The sequence below is a fragment of the Centropristis striata genome, chromosome 19 (genome assembly GCF_030273125.1).
Source record: "Centropristis striata isolate RG_2023a ecotype Rhode Island chromosome 19, C.striata_1.0, whole genome shotgun sequence".
NCBI lineage: Eukaryota > Metazoa > Chordata > Actinopteri > Perciformes > Serranidae > Centropristis > Centropristis striata.
Window position 1 is genome coordinate 946,958 of NC_081535.1, and position 27,900 is coordinate 974,857.

The 27,900-nt window shown below is 31.9% G+C and overlaps 1 protein-coding gene across 1 annotated transcript; it reads right to left on the reverse strand.

Annotated features, from left to right (window-relative positions):
- Positions 1-6,756: 6,756 nt before the first annotated feature.
- On the reverse strand, positions 6,757-26,658 carry spag8 (sperm associated antigen 8). The gene is made up of 6 exons (XM_059358154.1): positions 26,450-26,658; positions 22,349-22,505; positions 18,278-18,323; positions 16,574-16,688; positions 9,078-9,140; positions 6,757-7,497 (listed from the first exon to the last, which is right to left on the reverse strand). Exons 1-6 carry the CDS (start codon positions 26,516-26,518, stop codon positions 7,378-7,380), a joined length of 570 nt encoding a protein of 189 aa, XP_059214137.1. The 5' UTR covers positions 26,519-26,658; the 3' UTR covers positions 6,757-7,377.
- Positions 26,659-27,900: the final 1,242 nt, after the last annotated feature.

A 27,900-nucleotide genomic window follows, 5' to 3' on the forward strand; every position in this document is an offset into this window, starting at 1 on the left:
CCGGCAGTATTCTTACATTATTATTATTATTATGATTATTATTATGATTATTATTATTATAGAGAGTGGTTAACCCTTTGGAGTTTGGGGATATTTTGTTGGTTTTTGACTCTTTTTCATTCTGTTCATTAATGATCAACATGCTGCTATCATCTTTCACAGCTCAACCTCATTATTATTAAGTCATTTTGACTTACTGGCTCAACATTTTGAAACACAGAAAATTACAAAAAACATGTTTTAAAAAAACAAAAATGCACACAAAATTACAAAAAACCAAAACAAATAAAAACATACAAAAACCAAATTTTTTTCTTTGGAAAAAACACACAGAAACACAGATAAAAACACATTAAAAACACACAAGAAACAGCAAAAAATGACACAAAAAAAACAGATAAAAACACCAAAAATTACAAAAATCACACAAATACAAAAATCATGTAAAAAAAAAAAAAAAACGCACACAAAATTACAAAAAACACAAATGAAAACATACAAAAAACAAATTTTTTTTCTTTGCAAAAAACACACAGAAACACACACATAAAAAAAAAAACACAAGAAACAGCAAAAAATAAAAAAAAACAGATAAAAACACCAAAAATTACAAAAATCACACAAATAGAAAAAACACGTTTAAAAAAACGCACACACAATTACAAAAAACACAAATGAAAACATACAAAAAACACAATTTTTTTCTTTGCAAAAAAACACAGAAACACACATAAAAACACAAAGGAAACGCACATAAAAAACACATTAAAAAAACACAAGAAACACACCAAAAAATTACAAAAAAATGCCCCAAATCACACAACAAAACAGTAAACACAAAAGATTGCATTAAAAATGTTGAAACACACACTTCAAAATCTAAAAAATCATGTTCCACTTGGAAACTTGTGTAAAAGCCAAAACTTTAGAGTTGAGCTGCAGCAGGAAACATGCTGCTGAACGTTTTTAAGTTGATATTTGCATCTATAAAGTGTGTAACAGGAGAAATGGAGCTATAATAACAGTCTTCTTATGATGCATTAACATTAAATGTATTAATGTGAGCTCCCTGAATGTATCTGGGTCAAATCCTCCTGATAATTCTCAGCCAAATGTTTCAGTTTAACCCAGAAAGAATTTATAAATGACCTGCTGGATGATTCTAGAAGAGAAGATCTCAGAGAGCAGCAGAGCGTCGGAACAGAGAAACTTCCTCACAACATCTGATCAACTCAAGCTGCACTCTGAAGGTTTTAGTTTTATTTTATCTGTTAAACATCAGCGCTGCTCCTCTGACGGTTAGTTCAGGTTTATCTGACTCAAACTGGCCATTAAAGGCACAATGTGTAACTCAATAACGCAGATTATAAACATAGACACGCCTCATTATACACGTACGGTTCACGGTTTTAACCGTTTGGAGGTTCAGGATACTTTGGCTGTTTTTAATATTTTTATAGACTGTTTGAATCGTTTAACAGAGAGAGGAACGTCCACTGCTGGTTTTTGCTCCATAAAGGTTTTGTGTAGCAGATGATTTGGTATTTAAAGATGGCCGCCAACATGTTGACAGGTCATCTCTCCACCACCTCCTCCAGGGGCTCCAACCACAGAACCAGCTCTGTAGACCAGAACCAGCTCTCTAGACCAGAAAAAAATATGTAAAATTACCCCAAAAAGTGTCAAATTAACCGGGAAAAAAATATGTAAAATTACCCCAAAAAGTGTCAAATTAACCGGGAAAAAAATATGTAAAATTACTCCAAAAATATGCAAAATTACAAAAAAATATGTAAAATTACAAAAGAATATGTAAAAATTAACCCAAAAATATGTAAAGTTATCCCCAAAAAATGTAAAATTAACCGAAAATAATATGCAGAATTGCAAAAAAAAAAGACGTAAAATCGCCCCCAAAAAAGATGTAAAATTACAAAAAAGATGTTAAAATTACCCCAAAACAATGTAAAATAACAAAAACAATATGTAAAATTACAAAAAAGAAGTAAAATTACCCCCCCCCCCCCAAAAAATGTTAAATTACCCAAAAATGTATAATCAACCTAAAAAAATGTAAAAAAAAATTACCACTTTTTAAATTACCCAAAAAATACGCAAAATTTCAAAAAATAAGTAAAATTACAAAAAAATATGTAAAAATTAACATTTTTTTATTCAATTGCACCAAAAAAGTTGTAAAATTAACCAAAAAATATGTAAAATTACAACAAATTTTTTTTGAAAATTACCATTATTTTTGTAGAGAGCGTCCAACTTATTTTCCAGGTAAACACCTAGATACTTATAACTGGCACCACTTGAACCTGCAGAAATCTATGATCATTTCCTTCGTCTTTTAAAGAAAGAAAGGAAGTCTTTTCTTTTTCCTATTAACATTCTGTCAATAATGTCAGTTCATGTCAGAGGTCTTACACATTGCACCTTTAAGTGTTTGCAGCCTGATCAGCTGCAGCAGGGTGGACAGAAAAATGGAAACAGTGGAGAGAATGAGTGGGCAGCAAACAGCTGTGAGTCTGTTGTCATGACATCATCGCTCATTATCAGCTGTGGAGGCATCCACACTGTGTGTGTGTGTGTGTGTGTGTGTGTGTGTGTGTGTGTGTGTGTGTGTGTGTGTGTTTGTGTGTTTGTACTTCCTACATAGTGAGGACCAGAACACGTTTTTAACCAACAGAGTGAGGACATTTCGGCTGGTCTTCACTTCTTTAAAGGCTTTTTTAGATTCCAGACTTTGTTTTAAGGGTTAAAGGTTACATGATAATGATAATTAACTGAAACTGTATTGTGTGGTTACAAAACTAACTAAAATTATTGTGAAAATGTCCTTCGTTTTCATCTTTGTCAATTTTTTTCATACATAATGAAGATGGATCAGACAAAGGAAATAAAGGCAAAATTTACTGTGACCTCTTTTAATCTCCCACCCAACAAATACCCCATTACAAAAAACTAAAACTAATAAAAACTAAACTAAAACTAATGAATTAAAAAAAAAAAATACCAAACTAAAACTAGCAAACTCACTCTAAAAACTAACTAAAACTAACTGGATTTGAAAACAAAAATTCACAACAAAATTAAAATTAAAACTGATGAAAAATCCAAAACTATTATAACCTTGGGAGGGAATTCACTGTTCTAATGAGGGTCCTCACAAAGACAGAAGTACAGGAATGTGTGTGTGTTTTGCTCCCAGCAGGAGAACATGTTCCTCCTTCGTGGCTCTAATTATCTCCCAGTTCCTCCCAGTGACTCGGAGCCTTGATCCAGTCTCAGAGGAGGTCCTGACCTGTTCACTCCTCCTGACTTCTGATATTTTCTGCCTTTTAATAACCTCACACCTTCAAGTCCAAAGCCTCTGTTGCTGCTCTGTGTATCTTGAATATTGTATCTGTTCTCGGTGTTAAACTAGTTATTTATACTCTGGAGAGAGTTAATCCATTATAATTCACTCTCAGTCCATAAAGAGTTGTTGTCAAAACCGAGTGTAAAAAGAAAGCGTCACTAAATCAAACCTGTAAGTGTAAATGTTTGAATATTAACTTTGAACAAAAGACACAAAATCACTATAAAAGGATGCAAAAGTAATTCAAAAAGACACAAAATAACTGTAAAAAAAGGACGTGAAATAAATTTTAAAAAACAAAAAAAGCATGTAAAATGAGTTAAAAAAAACAACACAAAAAACAAAACAAATATATATATATACGTATATGTATATATAATTGTATTGTTTTTATATATATATACACACACATATATATATATATATATACATATATATAACAAAAAAAGTCATACTATATAGTATGTCGATTTTTGTCAAAAATGGTCAAATTTTTAAAAAGCTTAAAATGGGCCAATTACAGTCTGTTTCTACATGTGGTAGTATAGTTTGTGCAAAAATAATGAAATATCACCATATTATGGGATGTCAACAGAGAGGTAAATTGCTGTATTATCGCGTTTCATTTGAAATGTTCAGTGTAAATTTGTTCCGCGGCCTTGTTTGTTTTGTTTGTGTGTTTCAAAGACAAATTGGTTTTCATGTGTCATGCAATGATATAATAAAAATGCTCGAAGAGAAAAGCTGCATAAACATAAGCTAAAAATGACTGGTCGCCATAGTTACCAGCTCCTAATCCTGCTGGAGGCTGCAGGAAGGACGAAGCCTGAAGAGTCTCTGAAGTCTTTATGGAGGAAGAGGAATCCTCCCGTCTGGTTTCTCTCCTAGTAGCGTTTCTTCCTGTTTGCTTCAGGACAATAGAAAGATATCGACGCGCTGCAGGAGGAAAGTGTGTCTTTGTTGCTCGGCACCATGTGACTGCAGTAATTAGAGGTTTGAGAAGGAAAGAGAGGAAGAAGAAGAGAAGAAGATGATGGAGTCTTTCTGTAAACAAACCTCCTGCTGCTCAGCTGGACAAAAGAGACAAATAACATCACAGATACACAACAAACAGGACATGAAAAGAAAAATCAATCTTTGTGTTCATCATCCATTCATAAACCTCCTTTATTGTTTAAACTATTGTGTTTAATGTCCATGTACAGTATAATATATAGTGATGTCCCAATGAGGCTTCATCAACCACTTTCTTTATCTTATGAGTCCACTACATGCTCTTTATTTAAAGAAAAAGGCCTAAAAATGCTATAAAAAAGACTTTATTATGGTCTATCGGTACACATTAAAGTATAAAATGTCCAGAAACTACAGAAAAAACACCATATTATGGGATGTCCAAAAATTACCCCCTCAAAAAAAAAAAGTCATACTATAGCATGTCATTTTTTGTGAAAAATGGTCTAATTTTAAAATGCATAAAAATGTTTCAAATGGATCAATTATAGTCTGTTGATACATATTAGAGCATGGTTTGTTCAGAAATGACAGAAAAACATCATATTATGGGATGTCCAAAAATTGGAGAAAAGAAAAAAAGTCACACTATAGTACGTCAATTTTAGTCAAAAATTGTTAAATTTCAAAATGCCTAAAAGTTCAGAAAATGACTTTAATACAGTCTATTGATACATATTAGCCGTATATATTTTTTTCCATAAATGACAGAAAAACATATTATGGGATGTCCAAAAACTGAAAAAAAGGCATACTATAGCATGTCATTTTTTGTCAAAAAATGCTGAGAATGACTTTATTTTAGTCTGTTGATACATATTAGTTGTATATTTTTTTCCATAAATGACAGAAAAACATATTATGGGCCAATTACGGTCTGTTTATACATGTGGTAGTATAGTTTGTGCAGAAATTGTGAAAAACAGCATATAACGCGATGTCCAAAAACTGAAAAAAGTGCTGAAAATGGCTTATTTTAGTCTATTGGTACATATAAGGGCACAGTTTGTCCAGAAATTACAGGAAAACACCATATTATGGGATGTCCAAAAATTGGAGAAAAGAAAAAAAAGTCATAGTATAGTATGTCGATTTTTGTCAAAAATAGTCAAATCTTAAAATGCATAAAAATGCTGAAAATGACTTTATCATAGTCTGTTGCTATATATATATAGCACAATGTGGCCAGAAATGAGAGGAAAACACCATATTATGGGATGTCCAATAACTGAACAGACAGAAATGACTTGAACAAGATGCTGAACCACAAAGGATCAAGTTATATAACTGAGTGTGATTTCAGAGCAGATTACAGTTTTACACTCTGGAGGATGGTTTCACATTTTTGTGTTTTTAAGCCCCAAAAAACTCCGTCACCGTCTAAACGAAAGGCTCTTCACATCAAATATTTAGTGGTATTTACCTGTAAGCATCCTGGTGTAAACGACATCATCATTTTAGTTTTTCAGGCAGAATTACTGAAACTAGACAGGCGTCACATTTTAATAAGCATCTGACAGAATCAGAATAACAATAAGTGTTGCAGTGTGTGAGCTCTCTGGAGTCACCAATCACACCAACATTATCAGATCATGTGACTTCTTCATGATGTCACGGCGTGAGAACGAAGCAGTGTTTCTATTAACTTCCCTCTAAAGTTCTGGCTGTAAACTCCATGAGGCCAGTTTCAGTTTGATGATGATATACCAAGTAAAACTGGAGACAAGCTCAATTAGATTTAGTATCAAATGATAGAACTGGATGTTCTTTGGGTTCTAAATGTTGATCCAGTAAGTTAAAGTGAAACAATAATGATCAGGTGATAAAGGTTCAGAGGTTGGTCTGATAAAAAAAAACACCAACATGATGTGGTAAACATTGTTTTCAAGTTTATTTTAATTAGAGGAAAAATAGCAGATTATCTTAGATTTCAAAGGGCTTTTATTTTGAAATGATACGTCAATCAATCATTCTTTGTGTTTACTGTTTTTTTGTAATTTCTTTGTGTTTTTATCTGGGGGTTTTGTAATTTTATGTGTATTTTTTTGTATTTGTGTGTGTGTGTGTGTGTGTTTTTTTGGTGTGCTTTTATGTGTTTTATGTGTGTTTTTCAGAATTATTTTTGTGTGTTTTTTGTGTTCAACATGTTGATCCAGTGAGTCAAAATGAAAACAATAATAATCAGGTCATATAGGTGAAGTTGTGGTGAAAACAATAATAATCAGGTCATATAGGTGAAGTTGTGGTGAAAACAATAATAATCAGGTCATATAGGTGAAGTTGTGGTGATAACAATAATAATCAGGTCGTATAGGTGAAGTTGTGGTGAAAACAATAATGATCAGGTCGTATAGGTGAAGTTGTGGTGAAAACAATAATAATCAGTTCATATAAGTGAAGTTGTGGTGAAAACAATAATGATCAGGTCATATAGGTGAAGTTGTGGTGAAAACAATAATGATCAGGTCATATAGGTGAAGTTGTGGTGAAAACAATAATGATCAGGTCATATAGGTGAAGTTGTGGTGAAAACAATAATGATCAGGTCATATAGGTGAAGTTGTGGTGAAAACAATAATGATCAGGTCATATAGGTGAAGTTGTGGTGAAAACAATAATGATCAGGTCATATAGGTGAAGTTGTGGTGAAAACAATAATGATCAGGTCATATAGGTGAAGTTGTGGTGAAAACAATAATGATCAGGTCATATAGGTGAAGTTGTGGTGAAAACAATAATAATCAGGTCATATAGGTGAAGTTGTGGGGAAAACAATAATAATCAGGTCATATAGGTGAAGTTGTGGTGAAAACAATAATAATCAGGTCATATAGGTGAAGTTGTGGTGAAAACAATAATAATCAGGTCATATAGGTGAAGTTGTGGTGAAAACAATGACACCAACACGTCCTGGTGAAGATGTTTAAGTTGTTTATATAAACAGGCAGAATGAAAAAGAGTCAAAAACGGCCAAAATATCCCCAAACTGCAGAGGGTTAATGTGATGAAGAGGAGTGATGAAGCAGCTCTGGTTGGTCCAGCTGCTGCTCCAGCGGCGTGCTGAACGCTGCAGACCTGTTAAAAGGAGTTCTGAGGGTCGGAGCAGCGGTCACACCCTGAAAACAACAACAACAACAACAACAGCAGGATGATGAGAAACAGTGGAGGTGCAGAATGTGACAGTAAATGATAGAGGAGGAGGAATAATGGAGGCAGAGCTCTATAATCATCTTCATCTTAACCTTGGAGACATGGACCGGTCTCTTTAAAAGCTGTTGGTGGTTATATCACCTCCATTAGTGACTCCATGTTATTATAAAGAATATGTTATATATATATATATATATATATATATATATATATATATATATATATATATATATATATATATATATATTTATAAAGAATGGAACAAAGGACACAAACACAGAAAGACCACAGGCCTCGCAGTTCACCATCAGACAGAAAATAATCACTCTGATATATATCATATATATTCCTTTTGTACTGTAAAAATAATCTGTTTATTTTACGGTACAATAGTAGTAATATTAATCATAATAATAGGCAGCTACACTGTAAAAAATGTCTGTAGATTTTAGGGTGAAAAACTGTTAAACCATGACAGTAAAAGATGTAAAATGATAAATGAGTTAATTCAGTTTCAGTAACAATGAAACACTGTAAATGTTTATATCAGACAAAACAGGATTTTTTTTATAGTATTTAAAAAAAAAAAAATGACTCCACTGTAAAATACTCTGGCACCGTGTTTGTAACAAAAGACACAAAATTACAAAAAAACGACATAAAATTAATTTAAAAAAAGACACAAAATTACTACATTTATTTATTTATTTCAGAAATGACTCCACTGTAAAATACTCTGGTACTGTAACAAAAATATACTGTAATATATATACAAGCATCATTTTTGCATTTATCTTTTGTAAAAAAACTTTTTCTCTCTGTTAAATGTACTAAACACCTTATCTCTAACAGAAATATACTGTAATATTTAATGGTAAAATATTTAAATTATGCAGCATTTATAAAGTATTTTCTTTTGTTAATTATATGACAGAACAGCGTTTCTTTTGATGGAAAAACGTTTTATTTTTTTCCGGTAAAAAATTTAATAAGATGTCAATCTTAAACATGAAATCAACAGTGTTAGTATCATTTTACTGTAATATTAGAAAAAGTTACCATTACACCATAAAACAACAGTATATATATATATATATATATATATATATTCCTTTTGCACTGTAAAAAAAAATCTGTTTAATTTACGTTAAAATAGTAGTAATATTATTAACAATAGGCAGCTGTGGTTGCCATAACTTCACTGCAAAAATTTAATTTAAATGTAAATATCAGCAAAAACTGTAATTTAGTCCAAGTATTCGTTTTATTTTTAGGGTCATTGTTTCCTTGTGACATTGTGGTTTTTCTTAATTTTTGCATTAAAAAACTGTGTTTTCTACAGTTTAAAAGCTTTGTACTTTACCTTTATTTACGGTTATTAAAAGCATCTAATACGGTGATATTACATTTTGAGTTTTACTGTCATTTCTACAAGCATTTTTCCAGTTTGGCCCATAAATAAATCATTAATAAGGAGCTAAAAATAATCCATGTATAATTAATAATGAGGAGAAAAGATAAACAGAAGATGAATAATGTGAGGAACCTGAACTCGCTGGACGTTTTCACTCCAGAAGGTCACAGCCGGATCACTTTTATAATCATGGAGCTGAAATAAACACAACAACAACAACAACAACATCATCAGCTCACAGTTTCACTTCCTGATACGATTTATGAATCCATAAGAATAAATGACAGGATCATAATGTCCTTTTTTTTACCCTTTTATTTGTCTTTTTTATCTCTAACTCTGTTTTGGATTGAGTTTTTATTACTATTTTATTCTATTTTATTTTATTGTTTTACTGTTTTTAGTATTTTATTGTTTTTATTTATAACTATTTGTGTATGATTTATTCTATTTTAATAACTGTACAGCACTTTGGTCAACTGAGGTTGTTTTTAAATGTCTATAAATAAACTTTGACTTGACTTGAAGAAAAAACAAAAACATGATCATGGACTTTAAGAAAAAAGTAGAAATACAGAGAATAAAGTAAAGTGTTTGACTTCAGTAAAATAGAATACAAGCTACAACCTGATTCTGCTCAATACGTCTAATAAATGTCTGAAAAATTCACATAAATGTCCGCTGGTTGTCACACTACTGAGTTCTGACAGCTTTTCATTCTGCTCTTAGCAGGTTTTTGTTTTTTTTCAAGTAATTATGTAACTCTGATGATTTGTGATTTTGGGCTATACAAATAAAATGTAATTTAATTTGATTTAAATGAACTACTAAGTTTAACTGACAGTCATCTTTTTTGTTATTGGAGTAAAAAACAATGAGAGGAGGTAAAAAAGGGTCATTATGAACTTTAATAAAAAAGTAGAAATACAGAGAATAAAGTAAAGTGTTTGAGTTCAGTAAAATAGAATACAAGCTACAACCTGATTCTGCTCAATACGTCTAATAAATGTCTCAAAAAGTACATAAAAAGCAGATTTTCTCCAAACAATAGTTGTAGTAGCTAGTAGAGAATAGAGAGAATATTTCATTTATGTTTCTGTTATTTTACTTCTCCTGCTCCTTAAATATTGAGCTTATTGCTCATTTTATCACATTTATTCATATGGTGTTGTAGCTGCAGTAACTGTTGGTCAATAAAACAAAAATCTGATGATTTAAAAAAGACACAAAATGAAGAAAAAAAGACACAAAATGAAGAAAAAAAAGACACAAAATGACCAAAAAAAGACACAAAAGGACCAAAAAAGACACAAAAGGACCAAAAAAGACACAAAATTACTAAAAAAAAAAGACACAAAATTACCAAAAAAAGACACAAAATGACCAAAAAAAGACACAAAATTACAAAAAAAGACACAAAATGACAGATTCTCCTCAATACGTCTAATAAATGTCTCAAAAATGTCTCAAAAATGGCATAAAAAGCAGATTTTCTCAAAACAAATAGTTGTAGTAGCTAGTAGAGAATAGAGAGAATATCTCATTTATGTTTCTGTTATTTTAGTTCTCCTGCTCCTTAAATATTGAGCTTATTGCTCATTTTATCACATTTATCCATTTCGTGTTGTAGCTGCAGTAACTGTTGGTCAATAAAACAATAAATCAATAAATCTGATGATTTATTGACAACAAACAATCTGTGAATATCTCAAACAACTAAAACATCAACTTTATTCATGATTTTCAACATTTTTCGGGTCATTTCCACCTTTTTCTTTACCTGCTTAATGAAACAAATGTCCTCCTCTCTTTATTTCTTTATCCTACCTGTTAATTATAATAATAATTATGAGCATAGAATTAAATTATTATTTAACTTACTGATAAATCCATATGTTTTTAATATTAAACTAATACATTTTGGATTAACATCCTAGATTTTAGTGTATATATATATAAAGTAGTATGCTCTTTCAGTCACACTCAATTATTATTTTACTGACTGATGAATCCAGATGTTTTTAATATTAAATGATGTATTCTTTGTCTATCAGAAGGTTCTTAAACTGCTTTTAGTCCGATCAATAATAAATAAATAAATCCCAAAACTCAAAATGATAAAATCTTAACTGATTAGAGACGGAGAACAAAAAGATCTTTACATTTAAGAAGCTGGAATCAGATACGTTCATTTATGTAACTCTGTTTCTGTTAACGATAAAAAAACTACAGGAAATGTTTCTTCCTGTTTTGTCTATAAATATCAGCTGATCCTTTACAGTTCAGACTCACTATCATATGTTTAATATCTCAGAAGCAAACAGCTGTCAAAGACAATAATCTACCTGTGATGTGTCTGTTTTATAAATATTGTGATATTATTATTTTTTTTCGTGTATTTGACTGTTTTTCTCATCTTCTGTTTTATTTCTGTTTCCTTTTATTCATAAAACATTTTGATCACAAAAAATAAAGAACTGGAGAAATAAACGGTCTGTTTTAATAACAGTCACCACACACACACACACACACACACACACACACACACACACACACACAGAATCACTTGTTTTCTTATCCGCCAGAGATATTTGGGTTAATTTGGGTTTTCATCATCATTTTCAATCATTTTCTAGTGAATTGCTCTAAATAGATTTCCATTTGTTAAAAGAATAAATGCTCAGTTTATACTGCACATAATTATTATTATTATTATTATTATTATTATTATTGATTATATTGACACCAGAACGTCTCTGACACACACTCTTCTCTGTGTTTCTTCCCTTTAATCCATATCCGTTTGGAAATCAAAACACGGATAACGAAAAGTTTCTTTAATTAAAAGGAAAAATAGCAGATTATGTTAGATTTCAAAGGGCTTTTATTTTGAAAAGATACCTCAGAATGTCCTGTAATCAGCTGTGGGACATACTGAGGGTTTCCATTGTCCAACTGAAGAAAAATGAGTCTCTGATTATGGATATTTTCCTTTTAATTGCAATTTGAAATTAGATGGAAATGCAGTTCAACCGGAAAACTGCTTTTATTTTGAAGGCCGTTCTAACACGTTGTTACCGTAATGTCTAGTAAAAACCAGTGGCGGAGGGCTCGACTGTGTTTTATTAACTGAGATGTGACTAAAGGCCCATTTTTTTCATTTTCTGTTTGTCTCATTCCCCATCTTCTTATGTTAAGAGGGAGATGGAGAATAAATATGAGAAATGACAATCAATTCATATTTTACAGGCATATTTTGAATAAAACTGTCTCTAAATCTGTTTTTTTACTTGAAAAAAAAAAATACAACATGAAATCAAACTTATTTTTTCATTTTTCGTGTTTAGATTTGTTTTGAGGTGTCTATATAAACTCACCATAGTTTCATATGGGAATCACTTGACTGGTTTCAGCCTAGAGTTCATGTCTACATGTAGTTTTAATTGTCTACATGTAGTTTTAATTGTCCTGTTTATAAGTGTTATCAGTCTCCAACAGACACAAGCTCAGAATAATCTCCATGTGTTTGTTTTATCTTTATCTCTTTATCTTTATGATTTAATGTGTCTGACAGATGAACTGTTGCTGCTCTAACTGATTTATTATCTGGGTCACTTCATTAATGTATCTGCTACAACAGCTGAGTGCTAACAGAGGAGCTGTCTCTAGAATATCCTTTAAACCAGGAGTCTCAAACTGAAATGACCAGGGGGCTGCTGGAGGCACAATCACAATGACCAAAAAAAGACACAAAAATACTAAAAAAAAGAGACACAAAATGACCCAAAAAAGACACAAAATGACACAAAAAAGACACAAAATTACTAAAATAAAAGACACAAAATGACCAAAAAAAGACACAAAATGACTGAAAAAAGACACAAAATGACACAAAAAAGACACAAAATTTCTAAAATAAAAGACACAAAATGACCAAAACAAGACACAAAATGACTAAAATAAAAGACACAAAATGACACAAAAAAGACACAAAATTACTAAAGAAAGACACAAAATTACTAAAAAAAAGACACAAAATTACTCAAATAAAAGACACAAAATGACCAAAAAAAGACACTAAATTACTAAAATAAAAGACACAAAATGACCAAAAAAGACACAAAATTACTAAAATAAAAGACACAAAATGACACAAAAAAGACACAAAATTACTAAAAAAAAGACACAAAATTACAAAAAAAAAAGACACAAAATTACTAAAAAAAAGACACAAAATGACCAAAAAAAAAAACAAAATTACTAAAATAAAAGACACAAAATGACCAAAAAAAGACACAAAATGACACAAAAACGACACAAAATTACTAAAATAAAAGACACAAAATGACCAAAAAAGACACAAAATGACCAAAAAAGACACAAAATGACACAAAAAAGACACAAAATGACACAAAAAAGACACAAAATTACTAAAATAAAAGACACAAAATGACCAAAAAAAGACACAAAATGACTGAAAAAAGACACAAAATGACACAAAAAAGACACAAAATTTCTAAAATAAAAGACACAAAATGACCAAAACAAGACACAAAATGACTAAAATAAAAGACACAAAATGACACAAAAAAGACACAAAATTACTAAAGAAAGACACAAAATTACTAAAAAAAAGACACAAAATTACTCAAATAAAAGACACAAAATGACCAAAAAAAGACACTAAATTACTAAAATAAAAGACACAAAATGACCAAAAAAGACACAAAATTACTAAAATAAAAGACACAAAATGACACAAAAAAGACACAAAATTACTAAAAAAAAGACACAAAATTACAAAAAAAAAAGACACAAAATTACTAAAAAAAAGACACAAAATGACCAAAAAAAAAAACAAAATTACTAAAATAAAAGACACAAAATGACCAAAAAAAGACACAAAATGACACAAAAACGACACAAAATTACTAAAATAAAAGACACAAAATGACCAAAAAAGACACAAAATGACCAAAAAAGACACAAAATGACACAAAAAAGACACAAAATGACACAAAAAAGACACAAAATTACTAAAATAAAAGACACAAAATGACCAAAAAAAGACACAAAATGACTGAAAAAAGACACAAAATGACACAAAAAAGACACAAAATTTCTAAAATAAAAGACACAAAATGACCAAAACAAGACACAAAATGACTAAAATAAAAGACACAAAATGACACAAAAAAGACACAAAATTACTAAAGAAAGACACAAAATTACTAAAAAAAAGACACAAAATTACTCAAATAAAAGACACAAAATGACCAAAAAAAGACACTAAATCACTAAAATAAAAGACACAAAATGACCAAAAAAGACACAAAATTACTAAAATAAAAGACACAAAATGACCAAAAAAAAAAACAAAATTACTAAAATAAAAGACACAAAATGACCAAAAAAAGACACAAAATGACACAAAAACGACACAAAATTACTAAAATAAAAGACACAAAATGACCAAAAAAGACACAAAATGACCAAAAAAGACACAAAATGACCAAAAAAGACACAAAATGACCAAAAAAAGACACAAAATGACACAAAAAAGACACAAAATTACTAAAATAAAAGACACAAAATGACCAAAAAAGACACAAAATGACCACAAAGGACACAAAATTACTAAAAAAAGACACAAAATGACCAAAAAGACACTGAAAAAACACTAAATTACTTAAAAAAAGACACAAAATTACTAAAATAAAAGACACAAAATGACACAAAAAAGACACAAAATTACTAAAAAAAAGACACAAAATTACAAAAAAAAAAGACACAAAATTACTAAAAAAAAGACACAAAATGACCAAAAAAAAAAACAAAATTACTAAAATAAAAGACACAAAATGACCAAAAAAAGACACAAAATGACACAAAAACGACACAAAATTACTAAAATAAAAGACACAAAATGACCAAAAAAGACACAAAATGACCAAAAAAGACACAAAATGACACAAAAAAGACACAAAATGACACAAAAAAGACACAAAATTACTAAAATAAAAGACACAAAATGACCAAAAAAAGACACAAAATGACTGAAAAAAGACACAAAATGACACAAAAAAGACACAAAATTTCTAAAATAAAAGACACAAAATGACCAAAACAAGACACAAAATGACTAAAATAAAAGACACAAAATGACACAAAAAAGACACAAAATTACTAAAGAAAGACACAAAATTACTAAAAAAAAGACACAAAATTACTCAAATAAAAGACACAAAATGACCAAAAAAAGACACTAAATTACTAAAATAAAAGACACAAAATGACCAAAAAAGACACAAAATTACTAAAATAAAAGACACAAAATGACACAAAAAAGACACAAAATTACTAAAAAAAAGACACAAAATTACAAAAAAAAAAGACACAAAATTACTAAAAAAAAGACACAAAATGACCAAAAAAAAAAACAAAATTACTAAAATAAAAGACACAAAATGACCAAAAAAAGACACAAAATGACACAAAAACGACACAAAATTACTAAAATAAAAGACACAAAATGACCAAAAAAGACACAAAATGACCAAAAAAGACACAAAATGACACAAAAAAGACACAAAATGACACAAAAAAGACACAAAATGACCAAAAAAAAAAACAAAATTACTAAAATAAAAGACACAAAATGACCAAAAAAAGACACAAAATGACACAAAAACGACACAAAATTACTAAAATAAAAGACACAAAATGACCAAAAAAGACACAAAATGACCAAAAAAGACACAAAATGACACAAAAAAGACACAAAATGACACAAAAAAGACACAAAATTACTAAAATAAAAGACACAAAATGACCAAAAAAAGACACAAAATGACTGAAAAAAGACACAAAATGACACAAAAAAGACACAAAATTTCTAAAATAAAAGACACAAAATGACCAAAACAAGACACAAAATGACTAAAATAAAAGACACAAAATGACACAAAAAAGACACAAAATTACTAAAGAAAGACACAAAATTACTAAAAAAAAGACACAAAATTACTCAAATAAAAGACACAAAATGACCAAAAAAAGACACTAAATCACTAAAATAAAAGACACAAAATGACCAAAAAAGACACAAAATTACTAAAATAAAAGACACAAAATGACCAAAAAAAAAAACAAAATTACTAAAATAAAAGACACAAAATGACCAAAAAAAGACACAAAATGACACAAAAACGACACAAAATTACTAAAATAAAAGACACAAAATGACCAAAAAAGACACAAAATGACCAAAAAAGACACAAAATGACCAAAAAAGACACAAAATGACCAAAAAAAGACACAAAATGACACAAAAAAGACACAAAATTACTAAAATAAAAGACACAAAATGACCAAAAAAGACACAAAATGACCACAAAGGACACAAAATTACTAAAAAAAGACACAAAATGACCAAAAAGACACTGAAAAAACACTAAATTACTTAAAAAAAGACACAAAATTACCCAAATAAGACACAAAATGACCAAAAAACACACAAAATGACAGAAAAAAAACCTTAATTACTTCAAAAAGAAAGAAAATGACCAAAAAAAGACACAGAATTAGCAGAAAAGACAGAAAACATCACAACAGTCACAGACACGTACTTGTGTAGCTGGAGGGGTCCGAGCCACGAACCCAGAAAGACAGAAGTCAGTCCTGGTGGTGGAGCAGAAGTCTGGTTTAGGAGCCGGAGGATTCATCTCAGACTGGATCTGCTCTCTGTGGAAACAAGAAACAAGACGTCAGCCTCACAAACACAGAATCACACCTTCACTGCACCAACACATCTTTATTAACTCTATACTTTAATAAGCATCACAACCAGAAACACACTGATGGATCTAATGAATCTGGGAAATAAAACCAGACGCAATAACAAGCTGAGAACAATACACATAAACAGCAACAAGTCAAATAAATCTGGTAGAAACAGACGACAGCCACATCACTGAAACATGGCAAAGATTTTACATACAGTCCATTGTTTTAAAAGATTTTTTTGTTTTGTGAGAAGAAATGACTGGCTTTCCTAAAAAGATTTTTTATTTTGTAAATTAATCTGTGTACGTGGAATTTGGTGAGAAGTAAAATCAGATTAATAATGAGGAAAAAAAGTGGCGTTGTGCTTTTTCACCAAAGGTGAAAGAAGTATTCAGATCCTTTATTTACTGCAGTAAAAGTACTAATACACACTGTGGAATGACTCCACTACAGTAAAAGTACTAATACACACTGTGAAATGACTCCACTACAGTAAAAGTACTAATACACACTGTGAAATGACTCCACTACAGTAAAAGTCCTGCATTCAAAACTTACTGAAGTAAAAGTACAAAAGTATCAGCATCAAAATGTACTTAAAGTATCAAAAGTAAAAGTACTCGTTATGCAGAATGGACCCACTCAGATTGTTTTATATATTATTGTATTATTACGGTATTATTGATGCATTTATGTCAGCTTTAATTTACTGTTGTCAAGATAGGGCTAATTTTAACTACTTTTTTCAAATGTATTTGATTTAATTAATTGATTTAATTAATAAAAATGCATAATCATTTTAAATGTTTCATGTTTTTAGGTTAAATCTGGACCTGTAAAGTAACTAAAGCTGTCAGATTAATGTAGTAAAGTAGAAGTATAAAGTTACATAAATGGAAATACTCAAGTAAAGTACAAGTACCTCAGAATTGTACTTAAGTACAGTAATTGAGTAAATGTACTTAGTTACTTTCCTCCTCTGGTTATTAAACGTCTCTTTTTAACCCTTTTATGTCTTTTTTTTAGACATTTTGTTCATCTTTTTGTGTAATTTTTATCTATTTGTAGCTGTTTTGTGCCCCTTTGTCGTCTTTTTATGTATTTTTTGGCATCTTGTTTCTTTATCTATTCTATATATTTCTATAGTTTTATAAAGACCACTGGTTTCATCATATAAACTGGATTTGCTCTTTAATAATATCTCAAAAGAAACGATGTGATCTCTCTCTAAACCTGATGTGTGTTTTACTGGATGAATATAAAAACAGAGCTCTGAGCTGTTAGCTGGATGGAACCAGGATGAATGAGACAGAGTTGGTGTTTCACTATAAATGTATAAATGTATCAGACATGATGAGTCTAGAGCTCCATGAAGACATGAAGCTGTGTGTTGTTTAGCTGCTGCAGGATGTTGATCAGCCCATCAGGATGTAGAACATCATGATAACAGCTGATTTAAAGCTCTTACAGCTGAGAGAGTAAATATTACCTCACTCTCCTCTTCTCCACTTCCACATATCACTTATGAAACATCAGAGCTGATCTACCTGATGATGTGTGAGACGTGTTTCTCCAGCAGCTCTCCTCTGATTCCTGCACACAAATATAATATAGAATATGATTATAGACAGCAGGTCCTCTCACAGACATTCATTCAACAGTGGAATAAAAAAACAGGGTGAAACTAAATTAAAAAAGGAGAAAGCAGCAGCAGCAGCCAGTGTTGATGTCAGGGGTCTCAGACTCACATTACCTGCAGGGGGCCGCGGGGGGATGGATCACAGTGACTTAAAAAATACACTAAATGACTTAAAAAAGACACAAAATAACCAAAAAAATTACACAAAATTGTTTAAAAAAAATACACAAAATTGTTTAAAAAAAATACACAAAATTGTTTAAAAAAAATACACAAAATTGTTTAAAAAAAAATACACAAAATTGTTTAAAAAAAAAACCCACAATTGTTTTTTAAAAAATACACAAAATTGTTTAAAAAAAAATACACAAAATTGTTTAAAAAAAATACACAAAATTGTTTAAAAAAAAACCCACAATTGTTTTAAAAAAATACACAAAATTGTTTAAAAAAAATACACAAAATTGTTTAAAAAAAATACACAAAATTGTTTAAAAAAATACACAAAATTGTTTTAAAAAATGACACAAATTTATTAGAAAAAGACACAAAATTACTATAAAAAAGACACAAAAATACCAAAAAAGACACAAAATGACCAAAAAAAGACACAAAATTACCAAAAAAAAAGACACAAAATTATTTTAAAAAGACACAAAATCATTAAGAAAAGACACAAAATAACATTCCATAACATTTCCACTTCTTGCGGTAACAACAACACGGCAGATAATAATAATAATAATAATAATAATAATAATAATAATAATAATAATAATAATAATAATAATCACGAGGAATCATCGTCACCAGGGCCACAATTGGCCCGCGGGCCGCCAGTTTGAGCCCCCTGGTAGCCAATGAGACGGCTCCAGCTGAATGAAGCACAGATCTGGTCTAACATGGTTCTAATGGAGGTCTGATAGTGGACCAGAGATCTGGTCTAACATGGTTCTAATGGAGGTCTGATAGTGGACCAGAGATCTGGTCTAACACGGTTCTAATGGAGGTCTGATAGTGGACCAGAGATCTGGTCTAACATGGTTCTAATGGAGGTCTGATAGTGGACCAGAGATCTGGTCTAACACGGTTCTAATGGAGGTCTGATAGTGGACCAGAGATCTGGTCTAACACGGTTCTAATGGAGGTCTGATAGTGGACCAGAGATCTGGTCTAACACGGTTCTAATGGAGGTCTGATAGTGGACCAGAGATCTGGTCTAACACGGTTCTAATGGAGGTCTGATAGTGGACCAGAGATCTGGTCTAACACGGTTCTAATGGAGGTCTGATAGTGGACCAGAGATCTGGTCTAACACGGTTCTAATGGAGGTCTGATAGTGGACCAGAGATCTGGTCTAACACGGTTCTAATGGAGGTCTGATAGTGGACCAGAGATCTGGTCTAACACGGTTCTAATGGAGGTCTGATAGTGGACCAGAGATCTGGTCTAACACGGTTCTAATGGAGGTCTGATAGTGGACCAGAGATCTGGTCTAACACGGTTCTGATGGAGGTCTGATAGTGGACCAGAGATCTGGTCTAACACGGTTCTGATGGAGGTCTGATAGTGAACCAGAGATCTGGTCTAACATGGTTCTGATGGAGGTCTGATAGTGGACCAGAGATCTGGTCTAACACGGTTCTGATGGAGGTCTGATAGTGGACCAGAGATCTGGTCTAACACGGTTCTAATGGAGGTCTGATAGTGGACCAGAGATCTGGTCTAACACGGTTCTAATGGAGGTCTGATAGTGGACCAGAGATCTGGTCTAACACGGTTCTAATGGAGGTCTGATAGTGGACCAGAGATCTGGTCTAACACGGTTCTAATGGAGGTCTGATAGTGGACCAGAGATCTGGTCTAACACGGTTCTAATGGAGGTCTGATAGTGGACCAGAGATCTGGTCTAACACGGTTCTAATGGAGGTCTGATAGTGGACCAGAGATCTGGTCTAACATGGTTCTGATGGAGGTCTGATAGTGAACCAGAGATCTGGTCTAACACGGTTCTAATGGAGGTCTGATAGTGGACCAGAGATCTGGTCCAACATGGTTCTAATGGAGGTCTGATAGTGGACCAGAGATCTAGACTAACATGGTTCTAATGGAGGTCTGATAGTGGACCAGAGATCTAGACTAACATGGTTCTAATGGAGGTCTGATAGTGGACCAGAGATCTGGTCTAACATGGTTCTAATGGAGGTCTGATAGTGGACCAGAGATCTGGTCTAACATGGTTCTAATGGAGGTCTGATAGTGGACCAGAGATCTGGTCTAACATGGTTCTAATGGAGGTCTGATAGTGGACCAGAGATCTGGTCTAACATGGTTCTAATGGAGGTCTGATAGTGGACCAGAGATCTGGTCTAACATGGTTCTAATGGAGGTCTGATAGTGGACCAGAGATCTGGTCTAACATGGTTCTAATGGAGGTCTGATAGTGGACCACAGATCTAGACTAACATGGTTCTAATGGAGGTCTGATAGTGGACCACAGATCTAGACTAACATGGTTCTAATGGAGGTCTGATAGTGGACCAGAGATCTAGTCTAACATGGTTCTAATGGAGGTCTGATAGTGGACCAGAGATCTGGTCTAACATGGTTCTAATGGAGGTCTGATAGTGGACCAGAGATCTGGTCTAACATGGTTCTAATGGAGGTCTGATAGTGGACCAGAGATCTGGTCTAACATGGTTCTAATGGAGGTCTGATAGTGGACCAGAGATCTGGTCTAACATGGTTCTAATGGAGGTCTGATAGTGGACCAGAGATCTGGTCTAACATGGTTCTGATGGAGGTCTGATAGTGAACCAGAGATCTGGTCTAACACGGTTCTAATGGAGGTCTGATAGTGGACCAGAGATCTGGTCTAACACGGTTCTAATGGAGGTCTGATAGTGGACCAGAGATCTGGTCTAACATGGTTCTAATGGAGGTCTGATAGTGGACCAGAGATCTAGACTAACATGGTTCTAATGGAGGTCTGATAGTGGACCAGAGATCTAGACTAACATGGTTCTAATGGAGGTCTGATAGTGGACCAGAGATCTGGTCTAACATGGTTCTAATGGAGGTCTGATAGTGGACCAGAGATCTGGTCTAACATGGTTCTAATGGAGGTCTGATAGTGGACCAGAGATCTGGTCTAACATGGTTCTAATGGAGGTCTGATAGTGGACCAGAGATCTGGTCTAACATGGTTCTAATGGAGGTCTGATAGTGGACCAGAGATCTGGTCTAACATGGTTCTAATGGAGGTCTGATAGTGGACCACAGATCTAGACTAACATGGTTCTAATGGAGGTCTGATAGTGGACCACAGATCTAGACTAACATGGTTCTAATGGAGGTCTGATAGTGGACCAGAGATCTAGTCTAACATGGTTCTAATGGAGGTCTGATAGTGGACCAGAGATCTGGTCTAACATGGTTCTAATGGAGGTCTGATAGTGGACCAGAGATCTGGTCTACATGGTTCTAATGGAGGTCTGATAGTGGACCAGAGATCTGGTCTAACATGGTTCTAATGGAGGTCTGATAGTGGACCAGAGATCTGGTCTAACATGGTTCTAATGGAGGTCTGATAGTGGACCAGAGATCTGGTCTAACATGGTTCTAATGGAGGTCTGATAGTGGACCAGAGATCTGGTCTAACATGGTTCTAATGGAGGTCTGATAGTGGACCAGAGATCTGGTCTAACATGGTTCTAATGGAGGTCTGATAGTGGACCAGAGATCTGGTCTAACATGGTTCTAATGGAGGTCTGATAGTGGACCAGAGATCTGGTCTAACACGGTTCTAATGGAGGTCTGATAGTGGATCAGAGATCTGGTCTAACATGGTTCTGATGGAGGTCTGATAGTGGACCAGAGATCTGGTCTAACACGGTTCTAATGGAGGTCTGATAGTGGACCAGAGATCTGGTCTAACATGGTTCTAATGGAGGTCTGATAGTGAACCGGGGCCCCTCACCCCTCAGCCGGACCCCCGGGCCCCTCGGAGGGACGAAGGTAGCGGTCACCGTGGTAACGCTCTCCATCCTGGAGTCCTGGTCCAGGCTCAGGATCCCTCTGTGGCCCTGTTTCTGGATCTGTCTGCAGGACTCAGAGTCCAGAGCAGCAACAGCCCTCTGGACACACACACACACACACACACACACACACACACACACACACACACACACACAGGGTTAACCCTTTGATGCACAACCTGGTCTAAAGTGACCAGACAGAGTTTTTATGTTCTATATCTTCACAATGAATTATTTTCATCATTCAGTATTCCAGGTTTTCCTCAATCAGTTTGTTTTTGATCATCATACATCCTAATTTTATGTTTTCCTTTATTCATTTTTTAATAAAATCCCTTTTTGTGTCACTACTCTTCATGGTGCTGGTCCATTCTATTCCCCGGAGAGATGAGATGAGATATTGCTTTATTAAATATGATAAATATAATCTCTGCTCACTGACCTGGATCCTGTCAGACTGAAACGTGTCCAGATATCTTTGGTTCATTATGAAACTGTGTCACAACAAACAGCAATTCTGCTGAGAATTATTCTCAGCAGAGGGAGAGATTTAAATATGCTGCTCACATTTTCAACCAGATAGCAGAAATAAATAAATAAATAAATACAGGGTCCCATAATGCATAAAAACAGATAATAATAATAGAGCTTGCTCCAAACCTCCTCAGGTCCTAGAGATGTCCTTTAATATTCACAATAATGAAGAATTCAGATGGGAAACTGGCCTTTTAATGTTCATTCATTTAATCTGATTAACAGTATTGTTTATAATTATTTGCTACTATTTATTAGTCTATTTATATATATATATATAAAATATTTATTTATTGTTTATTTATTTATTGTTTTATCTTTTTTGTCTAGCTTTTTATTTTGTTATATATATATATATATATATTAATTATTTATTTATTTTATCTATTTATTGTTTTATCTTTTTTGTCTAGCATTTTATTTTATTTTATATATATATATATATATATATATATATATATATATATATATATAAATTATTTATTTATTGTTTATTTATTTATTGTTTTATCTTTTTTGTCTAGCTTTTTATTTTCTTTTATATATATATATATATATATATATATATATATATATATATATATATATAAATTATTTATTTATTGTTTATTTATTTATTGTTTTATCTTTTTTGTCTAGCTTTTTATTTTCTTTTATATATATATATATATATATATATATATATAAATTATTTATTTATTGTTTTATCTTTTTTGTCTAGCTTTTTATTTTCTTTTATATATATATATATATATATATATATATATATAAATTATTTATTTATTGTTTATTTATTTATTGTTTTATCTTTTTTGTCTAGCTTTTTATTTTCTTTTATATATATATATATATATATAAATATATATATATGTATATATATATATATATGTATATATTTACTTTCCATTGTCATTATTGACTTTTACTTTTTTTTTAATTATATATATCTTTTTATCTTATTTTATTTGATCTTACTTGATTCTTTATCTAATGAATGTCTAGTCTGCCTCCAGTGTTTCCTCTCTGCTCCATGTTGACATGTTTGTGTTTTGTTTTTAACAGGATGGAGGGTGTTTGTTTCTATGCTTCATTATCTTTTTATTATTATTATTTTCTCCTTTTTTATGTAAAGCGCTTTGTGTTGCATCTCTCTTGTATGAAAAGTGCTCTACAGATAAAGTCTGATCGATTGATTGATTGATTGATTGATTGATTGATTGATTGATTGATTGATTGATTGATTGATTGATTGATTGATTGTTTATTAAACATGTCATTTTGCAAAAGGGACAAACATTTGGCTAAACAGTTTCCCTGGTTTAGTTTCCAAGGAAAACATCATTATATTCTTCAGCAGTGTGATCCATTCTACAGTTTATTGTTCTGATTTCTGATCTTAGAATAAGAATCAACATGATTCGTTGATGAGTCGAAAGAAAATTCCTCTGCAACAATTTTAAAGAGGAAACATTTTCTGGTTCCAGCGTCTCTGATGATCAGCGAGGTCACCGTCGCTATGACGACATGTGATTTATATTTATAGCTCCATTCAAAACATCCACGTCTGTTTTTGTTTTGTGTCTTTAGGCACTTAGAGAGAAAATACATTCAATAGATTTATAGAGAGACAGTCACTCTGTTCATCACTGAGACCTCAAGGTGAACACACACACACACACACACACACACACACACACACACACACACACACAGAGCCATAAATATAGAGAATGACTGAATGAACTAAAACACTACAAACTCCAGCCAGAACTCACTGATCGGCTCAACAACAGCAAATCAAATATAAAATATAAAACCTTTTAGAGCTCAGAGTTATCAGACACAGGTGGAACTTTTTCTGCTTTTGTGTTTTCATTAACTGTGTTCAGTATATCGTATATTATAATTATACATTTTTTCAATCTCATAATTTCAACTTTGTAGCTAACAATTATGACCTTTATCTCATAAAAGGGATTTTTTTTTTGTATTAGGCCTACATTATTTTTTCTCATATTAACATGTTTTATATCAAAATTACTTCTTTCAGATTTCATAATCTCATCATTATGACTTTAATTACTATAACAGGCTATAACTTTTTTTTTTTTTGCCATCATCTAAAAATGAACAATGTTTTCAAAACATAAGTTTCACTAAATAACCTTCTGTGTGCATTCACATCAAGAAGAAAATATTCAGGTTTTATTACTTTTTTCCTCTTGAAATGAGGCCTAATTTTGTAAATTTGACTAAAATTGACTAATTATAATGAAAAAAAATATGAAAATTATATATCAATGTGTTGGTCATGAGTTGACTTAAAAGGTGAAAAAAAAAAGTTGTTAATAATTGTTTTCTACACGTCCTAAAACCATCTGATGGGGTCCTTTAGACCCTGAGGAGGTGATAGATGCAGTAGCACGGGGCCCCGTGGGGCCCTTAGAAATTTATTTTTTAAATTAGCATTTGACAATAACAAAACAAGATCAAACTTCTAAAAAAGTCCAAAAAACGTACAATATTTTGTGCCATTTTTGACAACGTTGGTACAAAATCTGGTTGTATTAGCCCATTTCTGTCTGTTATGGTTATTAAAGTCATAATGATGAGATTATGAAATCTGAGAGAAGTAATTTTGAGATAAAACTATAATAATAATTATGAGAAAAATGTACAGTACAGGCCAAAAGTTTGGACACACCTTCTCATTCAATGCGTTTCCTTTATTTTCATGACTATTTACATTGTAGATTCATCAAAACTATGAATGAACACATGTGGAATTATGTACTTAACAAAAAAGTGTGAAATAACTGAAAACATGTCTTATATTCTAGTAAGCAAAGGGTGGTTACTTTGAGGAATCTAAAATACAAGACATGTTTTCAGTTATTTCACACTTTTTTTGTTAAGTACATAATTCCACATGTGTTCATTCATAGTTTTGATGAATCTACAATGTAAATAGTCATGAAAATAAAGAAAAACACATTGAATGAGAAGGTGTGTCCAAACTTTTGGCCTGTACTGTATGTATAATACAAAAAAAAAATCCCTTTTATTACATAAAGGTCATAATTGGTAGCTAAAAAAAATGAAATTATGAGATTTAAATTGTTTTAATTATGATATATGATCTATATTAAACACATTTAATGAACAAGATAAGGAAACTAACTCTTGCTGAGGGTCCAAAAGTGAAAAGGTTGCAGAAAACACCGTGACGTCACATACCAGTGTGACGTCACATACCAGTGTGACGTCACATACCAGTGTGATGTCACGGATATAAAACTAAAACTTAAATGCTGCAATTAATTATTATTAAAACCAAACAAAAACACAGATGTGGTTTTGTATTTATATACTTTTTAAATTATATATATTTTTTTTAATTTTATTTATTTTATTTTATTTTTTTAATTATTTAAAAAAGTCCGGAATAACTGTTGACGGCTAGTTTAGCTAACATTAGCATTTGCTAAGCTAACTTAGCACTAGCTCACCTCTTCCGTCCAGTTGTGTAACATACATCTTCCAGCTCTGTTCTCCACATGTGTCGGTTCTTCTGTCATTGTAGCACAGATATGAGTTAGTAAACCTGACTAGAGTTAATAAAGATCTCAGTAAACAGCAGCGGAGCCTGTAAACTATAAACTACCGCTGTTATTATCCGCAGAGATCTAAACGGAGCCGCAACGAGTCGCCTAGCAACGGGACTCTGTTGACGGAAGTGTCGTCGTGGCAACCACAGTTCTTTTTTTTTTGGAAACCGCTCACACAATAAAACGGTATGCTTCATAACTAGAGGTGGAAAAAGTATTTAGATCTCTTACTTAAGTAAAAGTACTACTACCATACTGTGAAATGACTCCACTACAGTAAAAGTACTACTACCATACTGTGAAATGACTCCACTACAGTAAAAGTACTACTACCATACTGTGAAATGACTCCACTACAGTAAAAGTACTACTACCATACTGTGAAATGACTCCACTACAGTAAAAGTACTAATACACACTGTAAAATGACTCCACTACAGTAAAAGTACTACTACCATACTGTGAAATGACTCCACTACAGTAAAAGTACTACTACCATACTGTAAAATGACTCCACTACAGTAAAAGTACTAATACACACTGTGAAATGACTCCACTACAGTAAAAGTACTAATACACACTTTGAAATGACTCCACTACAGTAAAAGTACTAATACACACTGTGAAATGACTCCACTACAGTAAAAGTACTAATACACACTGTGAAATGACTCCACTACAGTAAAAGTACTAATACACACTGTGAAATGACTCCACTACAGTAAAAGTACTAATACACACTGTGAAATGACTCCACTACAGTAAAAGTACTGCATTCAAAACTTACTGAAGTAAAAGTACAAAAGTATCAGCATCAAAATGTACTTAAAGTATCAAAAGTAAAAGTACTCATTATGCAGAATGGCCTCATTGTTTTATACATTCTAAATATATAATTGGATTATTATTATTATTATTGATGCATTTATGTAAGCAATGTTCTTATTTTCTCAAGGTAGGACTCATTTTAACTACTTAATATACTGTTATGAGCTCTAATATTTTGTCTAACTTTAATTTTATCATGTTTTTTATGTTAAATCTCGACCTGTAAAGTAACTAAAACTGTCAGCTAACTGTAGTGGAGTAAAAATATAAAGTTACATAAAATGGAAATACTTAAGTAAAGTACAAGTACCTCAAAATTGTACTTAAGTACAGAACTTGAGTAAATGTACTTAGTTACATTCCACCACTGTTCATAACTAATCTAACGCTTCTGATGGGTCAATAAATGTCACATCATTCACAAGATGAACTTTTCCAGATTCCTCCATAACTTTTTATATTTAACTGTTTTTACAATAGAATTTAAATCGTATAAAGAAACTTTAGAGTTGATGTGAAATAAG